This window comes from Mobula hypostoma, chromosome 4 (assembly GCF_963921235.1).
Source record: "Mobula hypostoma chromosome 4, sMobHyp1.1, whole genome shotgun sequence".
NCBI lineage: Eukaryota > Metazoa > Chordata > Chondrichthyes > Myliobatiformes > Myliobatidae > Mobula > Mobula hypostoma.
In genome coordinates, this window is record NC_086100.1 from 84,153,455 (window position 1) to 84,170,071 (window position 16,617).

Here is a 16,617-nt window from a genome sequence, read left to right on the forward strand (position 1 = left end):
CATGGATGCTGCCTGACTTACTGAGTTCCTCCAGCATTTTGTGTGTGTTGCTAGAGATTTAAAGGTGTGGGTTTTTCCGCACAGGGAAGGTGGGTAGTTGGAACAAACTGCGAAAGGGTGTGGTCCAGATTGGTACAATTACAATATTTAAAAGATATATTGACAGAAAGGTTCAGAGTAGGGATTCCCAACCTGGAATCTATGGATCCTTGAATGTTATTGGTCCATTGCATAACAAAGGTCGGGAACACCTGGTTTCAACAGATACGAGGCAAACACAGGCGAATGGAATTGATATATACAAATAGTCGCCTTGGTTGGCCTTGATGAGTTAGATCATAGGGCCCATTTTCATTGTGCACAGGTCTATGAAACTCCCAGATTACATATCTGAAATCAGTTTGGGAACTTTTGTTTGGTCTAACAAAGTTATACAATTTTTAAATTTACTGTAATCTTAATTCAGGAGCATTTGAAAACTGGAATAACTTGTCGTTTCCTCCCCGACGCACTCCTTTGTTTTGTACAGATTATTTCAGAGAGAACAAAGCCCAGGATGCAGGAGTTCCAGTCAGAGGTCTTCATGATAATAGGCGGCTGTACAAAGGACGAAAAGTTTGTGGCAGAAGTAACCTGCTTGGACCCACTCCGGCGAAGTCGCCTGGAAGTGGCCAAGCTACCAATCACAGAGCAGGAGATGGAGAGCGAGAACAAGAAATGGGTGGAATTTGCATGTATCACTTTCCGTAATGAGGTCTACATCTCAGGTGAGCCCTGAGTCTAGAGGTATTTAATCCACTAGCAGCAGTGGACATTGATTTCCATTAGTTTTCTTACCAAATATCAAGTTGAAATGCAGGGAGCAATCAAACTTTTTAGCAACCCAGATGAATGGTCTTGACCCGAAACACCAACTGTCCATTTCTCTCTATAGATGCAGTTTGTTTTTCTTCCAGATTTCAACATCTGTAGTCTCTGGTGTCGCTAGTCAATCTTTTACTTCAGTTAACCAGAATTCCCATGAATCACAGTGCATCAGTAGTGGAACAAGGGAGCGTTAGTTTGTACGTATCTCAGCATTTTTGTTTTGTTTTAACCTAGGCACCATTTTATACCTTATTTGTTTTGTTTTAAAATAATTAGTTACAAGATTAACACAAAAGTTAAATTACCTTCACTCTTCAGGGTGAACTTTAACCCCTGTGGTGCCCGTTAGTCGTGGAAGGCATATGGCAAGCCGGTAGTCACTGTACCCCAATAACATGGCATGAACAAATTGTCATTTTGAAGGAGGGGCAGGCAATCAACTTGGATGGACCTCTTGCTGGTCTACCGCTTGGATCTCTGAATCTTGGTCAGTTCAGAGACAAACTGGTGAGCGAATCTTCTGACTGGCTTGCCCTATTTACACTCAGTGCCTGACAATCAGGAGCATGGGGACGAATTGCAGCCAGAGCTTGTGGAACAGTCCCTTCAAGTACTCAAGCAGGGCTGAATCCTCACATACTCATGTTCATATGGGCTTCTGCAGGCCACAGGAATGGCAGGTAACTGGGATTCTACGAACCAATGGCACTATGCAGTGCAATCTGCCCCAGCTCCCCATTGTGAAGGGGAAGCACCCCCATCTGGAGAAACCTCTGCTTGGAGCCTTTATCCTCTCATTGTCAGATGACAAGAGCGGACCACCAGGGGACACCTGGACTGCAGACAAGGGTGAGGAGCTGGGGAGTATGCTGCAGCAGCCCACTTTGTGGTTGTCAAATTGCATGGAAGGCATTTCAAAGGGATGGCAAGCTTCCAAGCAGTGAGTGATTCTGACTAAGTGGGTCTCAACTCGATTACAATTGCCCAGTCCCTTAAAATCGGCCTGAGCCCCGGCGGCTCCTCTATCATCCAGTTGGCCCCTCCCCGCTGTATCTGATTTGTAGATGTTTTATGGGGAGTGTAGAGAAACCTTTACTTTGTATCTGACCTATGCCGCATTTGACTTGCAAATATTTGATTGGGATTGTGTGCAGGAAGCTTTTTACCGTACCATGGCCAGGTCACACCTGACCTGTAGGTGTTCAGAGTATAGGGGACTTGTTCTCATGTCAAGCCCATGCTGTTCTGTCCTGAGAATGTTTGCTGCTCTAGCGAGCAGGAGACTTTATTTTAGCGTCAATAGCTTTTCCAGGCAAGCTGTGGCAAAGGGCTAAGGAACTTACCCACTCTTTTCTTGCCTTGATCTAACTGTTTGCATTTTTTTAACCACTGTTGACTGGAAATGGTGGGACATTGCAATGGGAGATGAGCTGTATGGCTGTCATTGGGAAATATGGAAATTTACAAAGCACTAGAATCCCTCACCCTAAAGAAGTGAAAAATTCAGTACAAAAGGTTACGCATGTGCCATTGCTGGTTCCGGCAGCCCCATTAACAATCGTTGAGTTTTAAAAATAAATCCCATGGAAGTTCCATGCAGATTGGCTCACTGCCAGGCTGATATTCAAAGAGTTCAGTGTTGAAAAAATTGTTAACTGTATCCTGGGAAGAAATGAAGATACAAAGAGGATATTTAGCATGTGTTAATCTTGGTATTGGTCAATTAGTGTTGCACTTATTCTGCAAAACACAGCTTCCTCCACAGGGCTTGTAATTCTTACAAATTTCCTCAGCCTCCCGGCTTTCCTGCCCTTTCATCAGTGGCCAGTGATTTTCAGAGGTTTTGGAGCTAAGCACTCTATCCAGCTTAATCACATGTACGCAGATTTGATATCAGCACCGTGCCTGACAAAGAAAATTGCTCCATTCCAGTATTCCACACTTCAACTGTCCCAATCTCCACTTCTTCTTCACCAAGAGAGGAAGCTTTTGTTTTGCCACAGTCCTGTGTGCTAACTGTTCCCCTGTTCTAGACTCCCTCCAGAAGAACTAACCTTCCCTTGCAAAACAAAAATTAAAAATGCAGATGTTGGAAATCTAAAGTAAAAACAGAAAATGCCCGAAATGCGTAGCAGGTTAGGCTGCATCTGCGGCTAAGATAAAAAAGGGTTAACGTTGACCTGAAATGTAAACTTTCTTTCTCTTCCCAGAAAGGTGGCCTAACTTGCTGAACATGTCTCAGATTTCCAGTTAACTTTTTAACTTTTCTATATGTTTTTCTGTGTTGAAGCTTGTTACTGCTTTGCATCTCATTCCACCTTCAAAACCCAAGGCAATATTCATGCCAACATTCATGATATCAGATTTTTGTAACATGGAGAGCTATTGTGCCTGCTGGCACTCTGTTATTTGAAAATGCTATCAATTAGTCACTACCCTAGCTTGTTGCTTTATTTGCTTATCCAGTTTTGCTTAAGTAGTTGGAACTCTGCATGAGATCTCCTGTCTCAGAGTCAAGAAGATGATGGATTCAAATGACACTAACTCCAGTAACTGATTCAAATTACTAGAAACTTTAGCATAGTATCTGAATCACTCTACTGCTTGTGCACTTGAGTTCTGCCTGTCCCTCCACCCAAACCTGGGTTTGTTCATCTGAACTTGATTCTTTCAGACAATGTGCAAAGTCTGGCCACATTGCAGAGACATGAGAGAGAAAAAAAATCTTTGTTAGCATTCTGTGGTAGCTTAGAGGATGTGAGTATTACATTATTAGAGATTCTGCTTTTTAAATGAAATCTCAAACTGAAGCACTGTCTGCTTTCTAAATTGGATGTCAACGATCCCAAGAAGAACATGGGAGATGTTCATGCAACACACATCAAAGTTGCTGGTGAATGCAGCAGGCCAGGCAGCATCTCTAGGAAGAGGTGCAGTCGACGTTTCAGGCCGAGACCCTTCGCCAGGACTCCTGACGAAGGGTCTTGGCCTGAAATATCGACGGCACCTCTTCCTAGAGATGCTGCCTGGCCTGCTGCGTTCACCAGCAACTTTGATGTGTGTTGCTTGAATTTCCAGCATCTGCAGAATTCCTGTTGTTTGGGAGATGTTCATGCTGTTTTATCTAATATTTACCCAGGGGTGCACAACCTTTTACATTCCATGCATCAATTTTTTCACGCACAATTTCGGATGCGATTTTTTCACGCACAGGTTCTATATTAACATATTTTTACAAGAATTGTATGGGGGTAGAAGAGTTGTATGGCGCATCTGAGCTCGTGAGTGAAAAAATTGGCACAAGGTTGACCACCCTGGATTAGATTAACCACTTTGCTGTTGAGGGAGCTTGCTATGTACAAGTTGGCCACTGTAATTCTGACTGGTGAGTACTCTTCAATAATTCCAAATTGACTGTCAGGGATTTCAAACGCACTGAGATCATTATAGAAATCCTTTTTCACAAGAGCCTTGGGACGGGAGACAACAGAATAAAAATAGAAACAGCTGGAGACACTCAGCAGGAGGGGCAGCTTCTGTGGAAGAGAAAGAGGGTTAATAATTTGGGTCCAAGACCTTTCATCAGAACAGTATGATAGGAAATAATGGATATGGTTGTGTGTTCCTTCATGCTACTCAGTTTTGGGCTGTATGAGCATGGTTACCATGCACAGATTGTCATTTCAGTGAGACTGGACAGAGTTCCTTTCTGTTTTGCTATATAATGTGCTTGCACCATCTTATTGGAAGATGCACTGATGATCATAACAACATACTCCATTAAGAAAAATCATCTCATGTTTGGTTCTCCCGTCAGTTACCAAGCTTTCCACCACTGGAAACACTTTGATATCAGTTACCATCAGAATCATTAATAATTCTGGGTATCCTAAGCCTGTGCTCAACCCCACCCCCCCAACCTCTAATCTTCTCCAATGGCATCTTATCTAGTTCACCTGGAGAAGTCAGAGCACAGTTGGCAATAGCCAGTGATGAAGGCACAGGAGGTTCTCACTGTCCAGTGATGTGAAACATTTTTCATCACCACGCCGTCAGTTTTGCAATCTGCTACTAGTAAACACTTTATCCATATTAATGCAAGCAATCCTGCAGATGCTGTAAGTCTTGAGCAACACACAAAAATGCTCGGTAAGTCAGGTAGCATCTATGGAGTGGAATAACCAGTCAATGTTTCGGGACCCATCATCAGGACTGCATATTAAGTCTGCATGGGATGGTCGGTGTGTCTATGTGAGGGAGATTAATAGTAATATTTCTCTTGGGCTCTCCAGGTGGTAAAGAAACTCAACACGAGGTTTGGAAGTACAATGCCTCCTTAAATAAATGGATTCAAGTTGAATATTTAAACACTGGACGGTGGCGACATAAGATGGCCGTTCTGAACGGCAAGGTGTATGCGATTGGAGGCTTTGATGGCATCACACGACTCAACAGTGTGGAAGCATATGACCCATTTCACAACTGCTGGACTGAGGTATCCACCAAGGGGGATATCAGGCAGTGTAATGCAAACCTCAGACTTCAGTACCTTGACAATTTCTTCTCTGTGATCTCACTAATTTCATACAGTACATCCTGTGGCAAAGTTTTCCCTTGATGCTATTTTTGCCATGTCTGCATGTCACACCTATCGAGAAAGAATATGAACCGTAACCTTTTAACCTCCCAGACATATCAAAGCACTTCACACCCAATATGTCACATTTTAGCTGAAGTTTCTAATGAAATGCAGGGAAACTGATACAACAAATTTTACAGAACAAGGTAATTGGGAAAGATGACAGAGTTATGGATTACTATGTTTGTTGGAGGAAAGTATCTGCAAAGGTACTACACTAAAATCTTGTCTTAGATATTGTGCATGAGCAAAAGAAGGTAGACTTGACAGAGATGAGAATGCAAACAGAACCCACTAGAAAATATTTATTGAAGTTAAAATAGCAATCCATTTATTTGAATAAAATAAATAGATCCAATCTGTTAATATTTGTATCTAAATAAGGACTGTTGTGAACCCAAGTTATTCCAAAGTTTACAGTTTAAAAAAAGAGTATCTTTTAACAATGACCCTGTTATGTTTAGGAACAGCAGCTTCCAGTAAATGCACAGCAAGATCTCACAAACAAAAATGTTCAGAAATTCTGTATTTGTTTTTCAGATGTTAGTAGAAGGAGAAAAATTGGCCAACACCTGGGTGAAAACCCTCCAGCTTTTCAGATAGTTTCTCATTTTACCTTAAAGACAGCTGATATGATAGTATCTTTCCCGTGTTGCTCTGCAATTTTGGGTTGGATTATATTTTCAAGGAGTTAGACTTGAGTCAGGAAACAAGAACAAACTACTCAACTTAAACAAGCCCAACTTTTCCCCATAGATCTTTATATTTAATTAAAATGGAAATTAGCTAAAAGCCTGGCTTGGTCCAACCATGTTGACCCCAGGCCAAGAAAGCTCACCAGAGCCTCTACTTTCTCAGGAGCCTAAAGACATCTGGCATGCCCCTTTGACCCTCACCAATTTTTATTGACGCTTTAGGAAAGCAGCCTATCTGGATGTGTCACAGGTTGCTGTGGCAACTGCTCTGCCTTTGACCACAGGAAACTGCAGAGAGTTGTACACACAGCTCAGCATGTCACAAAAGCCAGTCTCCCTTTCTTGGACTCTGTCTACACTTCTCGTTGCCTTGATAAAGCAGCCAGCAGAATGGAATACCCCACTCACCTGGACATTCTCTCTTCTCCCCTTCTGCATTGGGCAGAAGATGCCATCAGGCTCAAGGACAACTTCTATCCCACTGTCATAAGCCAGTAAGGCGGACTTGACTTCCTGCAGTCTACTTCCATGTGACTTTGCACCTTATTGTCCACCAGCACTGTAGTTCCTCTGACATTGTAACACTTTATTCTGCATTCCTCATTGCATTGTTGTAATGAATGGTATGCCAGTTTGCCATGTGACAATAATACACCAATTTACAGCCGAGGATAGGCTATTTGGCTCGACAGAAGTGTCTGTGCAGCAGCATGTTTGAAAATTCCATCATGAAATTCCTTTCCATGTCACCTCTCGAGGATTCTCAAATCCATAATCAGTGACTCAAAGGTTCAAACATTGTGCCATCCTGCCCCTCTGTTCATTTCCGAACAACTCTCTTTGAGGCAGTAATTACAATCCATTACTCCTCTTTGTCCGATGCACCAACCAACCTAACTGAGTAAAGCTGTTTCCAGATCTTTAACCTTGCTCATATTGTGCATGGGGCAGATGTTAGCTGGCGATCATTTGCATGCTCATTGTCCATATAGTGGAGGAGTGCAGGTATCTGACCAAGACACCTGGGTTCTGGGGTAGTTGATTAAACCTTGGTAAAGTGCTAAGATCAAATACATTAAGCTGTTACTCTCACGTTTGTTTGTTGTAAGACAATTTCCTTCAACATCACATTTCACTGCTAAGACATTGGAGGCAACTTTTCCACCTGTACCTGGGAAATAGTACATAACACAGAAATAGAATTAGGGAGAAATTAATAATAAAGTCTTCTTTTTTTAAACCCATTTATATTCAAAATCTATGAAATAACTATTTTTGTGATGGTATTGGGTTTGCTGACTGTGAAGCTTTAAACTCAAACAAAGACCCTAAGCCCTATCAGAGATAAATAGCCATGAGTACACTCACTAAAGGGAGACTGTACTGTGACTACCCAATCTTCAAAGACTCCTCCACTTGCCGTGTTTATTCTCCATGCGGAGTTTAGTTGCCAATACCCACTATGTGAGCATTGAGTCCCTCTCCCTGTCAAGGAGAAGGTACTTACAGCTAACAAAGTAATTTAAAATACAATTCATTTATTTTCAGTGATACACATTTAAACGCAAACAACACTCTTAAAGCACATTTAATACCCACAGAGGATTTCTATCTTAAACATTTCCAAATTACAAACCAATTCTAAAACACAACACACAAAAGATAAAGGATTTCCAAAACACAGGAACAAATCCTATAATCTAAAAAGATTAATGAAAGATGCAGATGAACAAATTGTCTGATGCAGAAACTGTAGCCTGGGGAATAGAATCTAGTTCACCCAATGATTCTTTCATGTTTGTTGATGTTCCTTAACTCATTTCTAATAAGCCTGAACTGCCCTCTACACTTAGACCCTTTTCTGTCACCTGGGTGACTTCACACACATAGAAACATAGAATCATAGAAAACCTACAGCACAATACAGGCCCTTCAGCCCACAAAGCTGTGCCGAACATGTCCTTGCCTTAGAAATACCTAGGCTTACTCATAGCCCTCTATTTTTCTAAATATGATATTTCCTCAGATATCCTTTTTTATACAGTCTAAAAGCATTTTGGAGACACAGGCCTCTGCAAATGATTTAAAGCTAACTTACTTGAGTACATTAAACTCCCAACATTAATAGTTCAGTTATTGACATGCTAAGTGATGTGCTTCCATCTGGTCTGCAAGTTTTTTTTTGAACTTAACAACTTAGTCCATTTGTGTGTTTTGAAACAAGCCAATTTAAATAACACATTGTATAATACTGCACCTCTAAGCAATAAGATAGGATGCTATGAGCTAGCATCTGTTTCTCACAGACAGAGTATCTGCATATATGTATACAGGGCTTGTTTGTAAAGCTGTGTTTTTAACTTCAGGCTAATTACTGCAGTCCATTTACATTTTAAGAGCTGCAGACTGACTCCCCTTTATTTCCAGAAGTTAATCAGCTGTCATTAGTTGGAAGTTTACTAACGTTTGTTTGTAATCTTACAAATGGCAGCTGTTGTGTTTAGAAAACAAGCTTAGCAAACAACCAAAGGGCCCACTGCCCAAGAAGTGAATATCCATCACCATTTAATTTTATTGTTTTATTTAATATTATTTCTTTTGCCACAGGGAGTTCCACTCCTCATAAATGTGAGTTCATTTGCCGCTACTACCTACAATAAGAAGCTATATATTATTGGCGGAGGACCCAATGGGAAACTGGCTACAGACAGAACCCAGTGTTATGATCCTGTGACAAATACGTGGAGCCTGAAATCACCTATGCCTATAGAAGCCAAGTGCATCAATGCTGTTACATTTAAGGACCATATTTATGTTGTGGGTATGTGAAGGTGGTTGTTTACTGTGGATCTCTATGTGATGAGTGCACAACAGAAAGATATTTATGACAGCAAAGACCATTGACTCTTCATCTAAATCAAGATTCACCTCTGTCCTCATTCGACTTCTGTGCTATTCTAACCTATTTAGAAAGTACTGGTTTACGTTAAATGTAGTAATGGATTAGGCATTTATAGCATCTTGGTGGTAAAGTCGTGTGGAGCTGCTTTGTCCAATCACTTTCATTTTATTTATTCAATACAACTAATAAAATATCAGGCATTACCAACAGGGTTAGTGTTCCACTACTCTACTAGGAAATGTTTTTCTATCTGCTACAAGTTTATTGAAGTATAAATTATGTGAGAGAAAGAGCATAGCATTTGCAAAAGGATCTAGATTAAGTGAGTTGATAAGACTGACAAAACCTTAGCAGGTGGAAATCCACAGCGAAGTGTGTGATAATCCGTTATGAATCCACCAAAGAAAAGTTGGTGAACTCCCTCAGAATCAAACTGGCAAATGGAGTGTTAGCACCTACTTCAAGAAGCTGCAACACAAAAATCAGGAAGTGAGTCCATATTATTCTGATGTATCGGAATAGTGGGAGGATATCAGAATCAGATTGAGGTCTAATATCACTGGCATATGTTGGAAAACTTGTTAGTTTTATAGCACCAATACAATGAAATACATAATAAATAAATAGAGAAGAGAAAAAACTGAATTGCACTAAACGTATATACATCAGTAAATACACACACACACACACACACACACACACACCCACACACACTCTCTCTCTCAAAAATATTTAAGTTAAGATAAGTAGTGCAGAAAAAGAAATAAAATAGAGGTAAACAACAAACAAAATAGAGGTAAGGTAGTGTTCGTGGGTTCAATGTCCTTTCAGAAATCAGATGGTAAAGGGAAAAAGCTGTTCCTGAATCATTAAGTGTGTGCTTTCAGGCTTCTGTAGCTCCTTCTCAATGAGGGAAGGGCCTCTCCTGGGTAGTGAGGGTCCTTAATGATGGTTCTACAGAATGACCTCAGAGACACAAGTCGGCCCCTTTAGTTTAATGAGAGGGTATTTCTGCAAGAATCTCAGCTGTTTTAGTTTAGATAGGTTCATTGTTGGAAAAAACTTTTAATAAGCTTTTAAATATTTAAAACATTCTTTAATAGAGTAAGTTGGTTCTTTTTTGGCTAGAAAATTTGGAAGTAATTGATTTTAACTATGTTATCTCTTTTAAAAATTGATTTGCCTTAAATTATTTAAGTTGTTTGGTATTTTTTACTTTAAGAATTCCTTCTGCATGTTCACATGGGGAGAACAGTCACAGATAAGCCTTTTTCCAAGTCAGTGCTGAGTCGCCACACACCATAAAATTTGGGCCGGTATCTCCTGTACATTAACCCTGGTGTTTGAGATCCACAGAACAAGAAAGTATATTGTGCATTTGATCTCCAAACATCAGTGAAAGTACTGAAGCCCATTGTAAAAAATGATCCTCTAACATTCAGTCATCTTGATCCAGAGTCCTTGGCTATTAATTTGTATTAGGGCTGTGTTTTTCAGTTGCAATTTTATTTATTTATTTATGATTGAATGGTTAGACTTTTGGAAGTATGCCAGATTAAAGAAGCATCACATTAGCTATTTTGAATGATGCAAATTGGCAACTGCATAACATACATCCCCAATGGATTGATTGGAAGTTGCTGCTCAGAGATTTAAATTTCCCTGGTTGTTTGTTATATGTTGCCAGCAAACAACAGCGCCACCTCCTGGATAATCCTACATTTGTGCAAAAGCATTTTCAGAGCAGTTTTCATAGCATCTGTTGCAAGACAAATTTCACAACATATGCCGGTGATATTAAACCTGATTTTGACTCTGACTCTGATTCATTAATTTCTCCTCCATCAGATGAAATACCTAAAAATATAACTCAGGAAGGCAACACCGGCGATAGAAGGAGTTGCTTTTGAAATATTTGGGTCTGGAAGAGCTTTTTGCAGAAAGGAGTACTGTATTTAATTTGCGGAATAAATTACACAAGGAAAGACATTGAAACAGGGGTCATGAGAAAGCACAATATGATTCTAGAGCAAGAGTAGATTGAAGGATAGGATGAAAGGATAGGGTGGGCGTAAAAGGCAGGAGGCAGAAGTAGGTGTGTTATAGACAATGGGACAGGTGATAAGATGACTTAGAAGGGATTGATGTACATGGTGAAGGTGAAGTATAGGATTAGGAAAATGATTCAGTGGCTACATTTGAGACAAAAAAGGTTGATGGTATTTAGAGGGCTGCTCATTTGTGGTTTAAGCACATTGTAAGGATGAAATACATGGTGAGATGGTAATAGAGAATTGGTGAATATTGTGAGGGGGGTGTTGGGGTGTTGGGGTGTTGGGATGAGGCAGTGGAAAAAAGAGGAATTCCATCAGATTCACTAACAAGTTCCAACTGAGCATACTATGCTGCTATCAATTTCCACTGTTGTAGCTGCCATATAGAACAAAATAGTTTTTATTTGAAAGCTTCAAACATTTTTGATTATATTTATAAGTTTTCTATTAGCATACCTAGTTAAAAGAGGCCAAGTGCGGATATGCTATTGGAATGAAGTTGGACACCGTATTAAATAGTTTGGAAGTGACAAAGCCTTTGGAAGGGCACAATTTGTGAGAACCGTGTGATGTAGTGGCTGTTACACGTCTGAACACTCATCAGGATATACAGAGGAAGTGTTCGAAATGCCAGTCAGGATGCCATTTGCCATTTTTAAACTCCACCTATCAACTAACGCTCTTCCTTAAAAATACACGGCCAAACATGTTATGCACCAAAAATGATTTTCAAATAGTGCAACTTAAAAGGTTTATCAACCATTATATTTGTTAATGTCCTTCTATTGGGATTCTACAGGAGCAGGCCCAAGGTGCAGGTAGTGGCAAGTTAGATATTAGAGAAAGGTGGTTGAAACGGGGAGTGATACACGCGAAGCCAAAGAAATATGGTGGGAATAGGAAAACTAGTTCCATAAAATAACAAATTTCACAACCTGATTCTGATAGTCAATTAGATCTGAGGATAAGTTTACAATTAACTTCATTTATGTGATTCAAATTTCACTGAAACTCAGTTTGTATGTTATAAAATGAGGCCATTTTGCCCTTCTTTGTACAGGTGTAAAGGAAAAGTTAGATTGGTTAGGAAGTAGAGAGTACTGGAGAATTAATAAATTTTTCAGACCAGAAGAAGGTGTTTGTTGAAAGGCACACTCATCATTTGGTACACACCGGGCTTAAAGGAAACAATTCCAGATTGCAATCGACACATGACTTAATAAAATAATTCAAGAAGATACATGTGGACGATTAGAATGAGTGGACACACAGCCAGATAAAACCAGAATAATGAAGCAAGATGTCATCTGAGTGTGGCAACTCATTGCAAACAGCTCTCTGCAGATCTCTTCATTACAAACTGCTCTCTGCAAATTGCTTCATTACAAACTGGTCTCTGCAAGTTTCTTCATTACAAACTGCTCTCTGCAGATCACTCCATTGTAAACTGCTCTCTGCAAATCACTTCATTACAAACCGCTCTCTGCAAATCTCTTCATTACAAACTGCTCTCTGCAGATCCCTTCATCGCAAACTGCTCTCTTCAGATTCCTTCATTGCAAACTGCTCTCTGTAGAACTCTTCATTACTCACAAGCATTCCACTCTTTTAAATCTAAATTCCAAGACTCTAAGAATTCTGCGCTTCCTCTATAACTAAAGTACTATATTTTATAATCTCTTATTTCAGTTCCCTTGTACTACCTCCATGTACTAATGTGTCCAAATGATCTTTATGGGTGGCATGCTCTCTCTGCACTTTGGTGAATGTGACAATAGTAAGCTAATTTTCCAAATTAACTCAAAATAGGGTGAAGTGATTAATTATCCATGTCTAGTTTCTATCTCAGTACACATACAATATATTTTAAAGGGACTTCTTGAATAGTTCAATCATACCAGTGAAGGATACCATGAGAGTTGGATTCATGAATGTTACTGCTCTGTTATGAAGTGCCAACCTAAAGGATCTGTCCTAGTGTGTGAAAAGTAGAATCCAAGGCAGATGTCAACTATTATCAATTTGTGGTTATTTAATTTGTTAGAACAATGATTAAATACAACAGATTCTGCAGATGCTGGCAATCTTGAGCAAAGCACACAAAATACGGAGAGAATCAGCAGGTCTGGCAGCGAGTGAAGGTCTAGAGGCGAATAAACAGACGACATTTTAGGCTGAGACCTTTCATCGGGACTCAGACGAATAACAGTCAATGTTTTGGACTGAGACCCTTCATCAGTCCAATGGTTTTCTTTTTCCAGAATTTTTTTCCCCCCGGAGGAGCATCTGGCCTGTGCCACTCCGCATTTTCCCCATGACTGCCAGCCAGAGGTGCATATGTAAATATTGTTTTCTTAGAAGCAGCTTCTTGTGGATGTAGGTGGCAGATGTGAATCCACAGGAAAATAATCAGCCTCATTCCTCATCTAAGCAGCTGATGAAAGTAGCTGTTGGGCAACTTCGAAGCAGCCCACATTTATAACTTAAATACAATCAGTTTTGGGACTTTTGGTTATTACCTGGCTGTTGTAAGTTAATTTTTCAACAGCTGTGAGTGTGGCTCCATGCAGGGAATATGGGGCAGCTGAGCCAGACTTTAGATAGCATTCTACATTGTCAGTGACATGGAACAAAAGGGGCCTCACAAGGAGAGCATATTCGGAGGGGGTGGCTGGATGGGGCTGAGGGACACAGAGCAATGAGGAGCCTTACTGGTAGCTGGAGATCAAGACAAATGGTAAGTGCAGAGGAGAAACTTGGTTTTAATGCCTCTGTAGTAAATGAACAGGTGCTACAGTATCACCGGAGCAAACCACCAGCCTCGGTTTCTGCCAGGCATGACTCTCAGTGTGTTAATCTCTCTCTCGCTCTCTCTATTTCCCCAGGTGGTGCAATGAAGGCCCTGTACTGCTACAGCCCCACAGAGGACTCGTGGGCTCTCGTCACGCAGTTCGGCCACGAGCGTGCCAGCTGTGGGATTGCAGCCTGCAGCAACAAGCTCTTCATCACCGGCGGCCGCGATGAGAAGAACGAGGTCATTGCCACCGTGCTCTGCTGGGACACAGAGAAACAAAAGCTGACAGAGGAGTGCGTCCTGCCCCGCGGAGTCTCACACCATGGCAGCGTCACCGTGAGGAAGTCCTACACGCACATTCGCCGCATCGTCCCTGGGGCAGTTTCCGTATGACACATAACTGAAGTGTGAGAAGCATTCTCACCTGCAGTGTGGCTGCCTGGGCTTTTGGGGAGACTTTGCCTGGAAAGTCAGAGACAGTTAGTAAAGTGTGGAGCCTGTCACCTGGATCTTGAGTCAGTGGAAAGCATCAAAGAACTGGCTACACACCCAATACAAATGGGACAAACACAACATTGACAAAAGAGTTGGGAACGTGAATCTAATCCAAAAAAGATACCTTGAATTCCTTTTAGTGCATAAAGGAACTGGAAGATACAGGTCACATATTGAAAATGTCTAATTGAAGAACACTGGGGTAGAAAAGAGGGACATTGAGAATGAGGGGACATAGAGGGAAAATGGCAAGGAATGAGGGAGATTACATAAATTGAAAAGAAGATTAAAAACATGAAGCCAGGCCTCAGGTACTGTGCTCTCCTCTTTGTACTGTCATCACATTGGGAGACATCGGCTACCCGTTGGCTTGGGCTGGAGGCAATATGAGCTTACAGCCAGAACGAGGGTTGTTCATCTACTGCTCCCACCTGGCCCTCTTGGGTCAGAAAACCCTTGGCCTCAGGCAGCCATTTCTCCATCTCTTGCCACTACCTGCAATCAGGCCATGGGCTGCATTTCTCATTCTCTCTAGGCCCCACCTAGAAGAGGCAGCAAACGGTGGCACAGGTAGAGTCCACCCTTCCTGGCCCTGGCCCTGGCCCACGGGCGCAGATGTGCCTCCTGCTGTTTGGCAGTACAGGTACTATAGATATTCATGTTGATGCAGGCAGAATTTCTTGCAGCAGATGCTATTCATTGATAAAAGAGGATCCACTTGGACACAGCACCAGGGAACCTAGCATGCAGCTGAGGCCTTGCTGGATTGACATGAGGTTGATTGGAAGATGGGCAAATAAGTTCCCCTGCTTTTTTACCCATCTCCTGGTAAGAAGAACCCATAAGTGCCAGTTGCGGGAGTAAAGGCCTGAAAGCCTTTAGTAGATTTGGGCCTCTGTGACTGGAACAGATCCCTTCTGTTCTCAAATGCTAGTCTGAGGAAATTTATCTACATACACGTGTGAAGATTTCTAGATTTTGCGTCACTTTAGTAATTGGTCACTGGAGGATGCAATTATCTTTACTTCAATCAATGTTTATGACAGCACCTCTTTTGTCAGTGAATGTGCAAGCAATGTCCTGGGCATATTTGTTAAACAATAACCTGTGTACTCAGGTTGTGGAATATTCCATTTACTCAAATATTTGGAATCAATATACAGAGGGCACAAATAAATGGAACAAAATAAATGTTGGGCTGTGATCTCTATCTTGAAGTGTATTTAATGATTCAGTGTCGGAGGTACAATGATCAACTAAATATCCTGCTGTGATTCTCACCAATATCGTATTAATCAATACAGCAATTCTATATTTATAATCATATAACAACTACAGCACGGAAACAGACCATCTCGGCCCTTCTAGTCCGTACCGAACTCTTACTCTCACCCTTACCGACCTGCACTCAGCCCATAACCCTCCATTCCTTTCCTATCCATATAGCTATCCAATTTAACTTTAAATGACAATATCGAGCCTGCCTCAACCACTTCTGCTGGAAGCTCATTCCACACAGCTACCACTCTCTGGGTAAAGAAGTTCCCTCTCATGTTACCCCTAAACTTTTGCTCTTTAACTCTCAACTCATGTCCTCTTGTTTGAATCTCCCCCAATCTCAATGGAAAAAGCCTATCCACGTCAACTCTATCTATCCCCCTCATAATTTTAAATACCTCTATCAAGCCCTCTCACAACCTTCTACGCTCCAAAGAATAAAGACCCAACATGTTCAACCTTTCTCTGTAATTTAGGAGGTGAAACCCAGGTAAAATTCTAGTAAATCTTCTCTGTACCCTCTCAATTTTATTGACATCTTTCCTATAATTCAGTGGCCAGAACTGTACACAATACTCCAAGTTTGGTCTTACCAATGCCTTGTACAATTTCAACATTATATCAACATTACATTGAAGATTGAACTGCCATCTCTGCCCAAAGCAAGAAGGAATATGTTTTCTTGCAAAGCCTTTCAACAATGCTTCAAAGCCAAGGTCTGTGGTGATATATAAATATCTCACCCTGCCAGTTTGCACCAATGATGGTGAGATAATGCTCAGATAGCAAGTGATGATCTGATCTGAGGGAGAGATAAATAGGAGCAGGATAGCAGGATAACTCTTCTGATTCTTCAACACTCCAAATCCTTTACATTACCTGGGTTAGCGTCT

At 41.1% G+C, this 16,617-nt stretch overlaps 1 protein-coding gene across 1 annotated transcript in view; it reads left to right on the top strand.

The window, feature by feature from the left end:
- The window catches only part of klhl6 (kelch-like family member 6), a 58,821-nt gene extending 43,178 nt beyond the window's left edge, over window positions 1–15,643 (top strand). Inside the window, exons 4-7 of the mRNA XM_063046076.1 lie at window positions 530–767; window positions 5,160–5,362; window positions 8,809–9,022; window positions 14,043–15,643. Coding sequence (XP_062902146.1) covers window positions 530–767; window positions 5,160–5,362; window positions 8,809–9,022; window positions 14,043–14,344 — 957 coding nt within the window. The 3' untranslated portion in view covers window positions 14,345–15,643. The remainder of the gene's footprint in view (window positions 1–529; window positions 768–5,159; window positions 5,363–8,808; window positions 9,023–14,042) is intronic.
- Window positions 15,644–16,617: the final 974 nt, after the last annotated feature.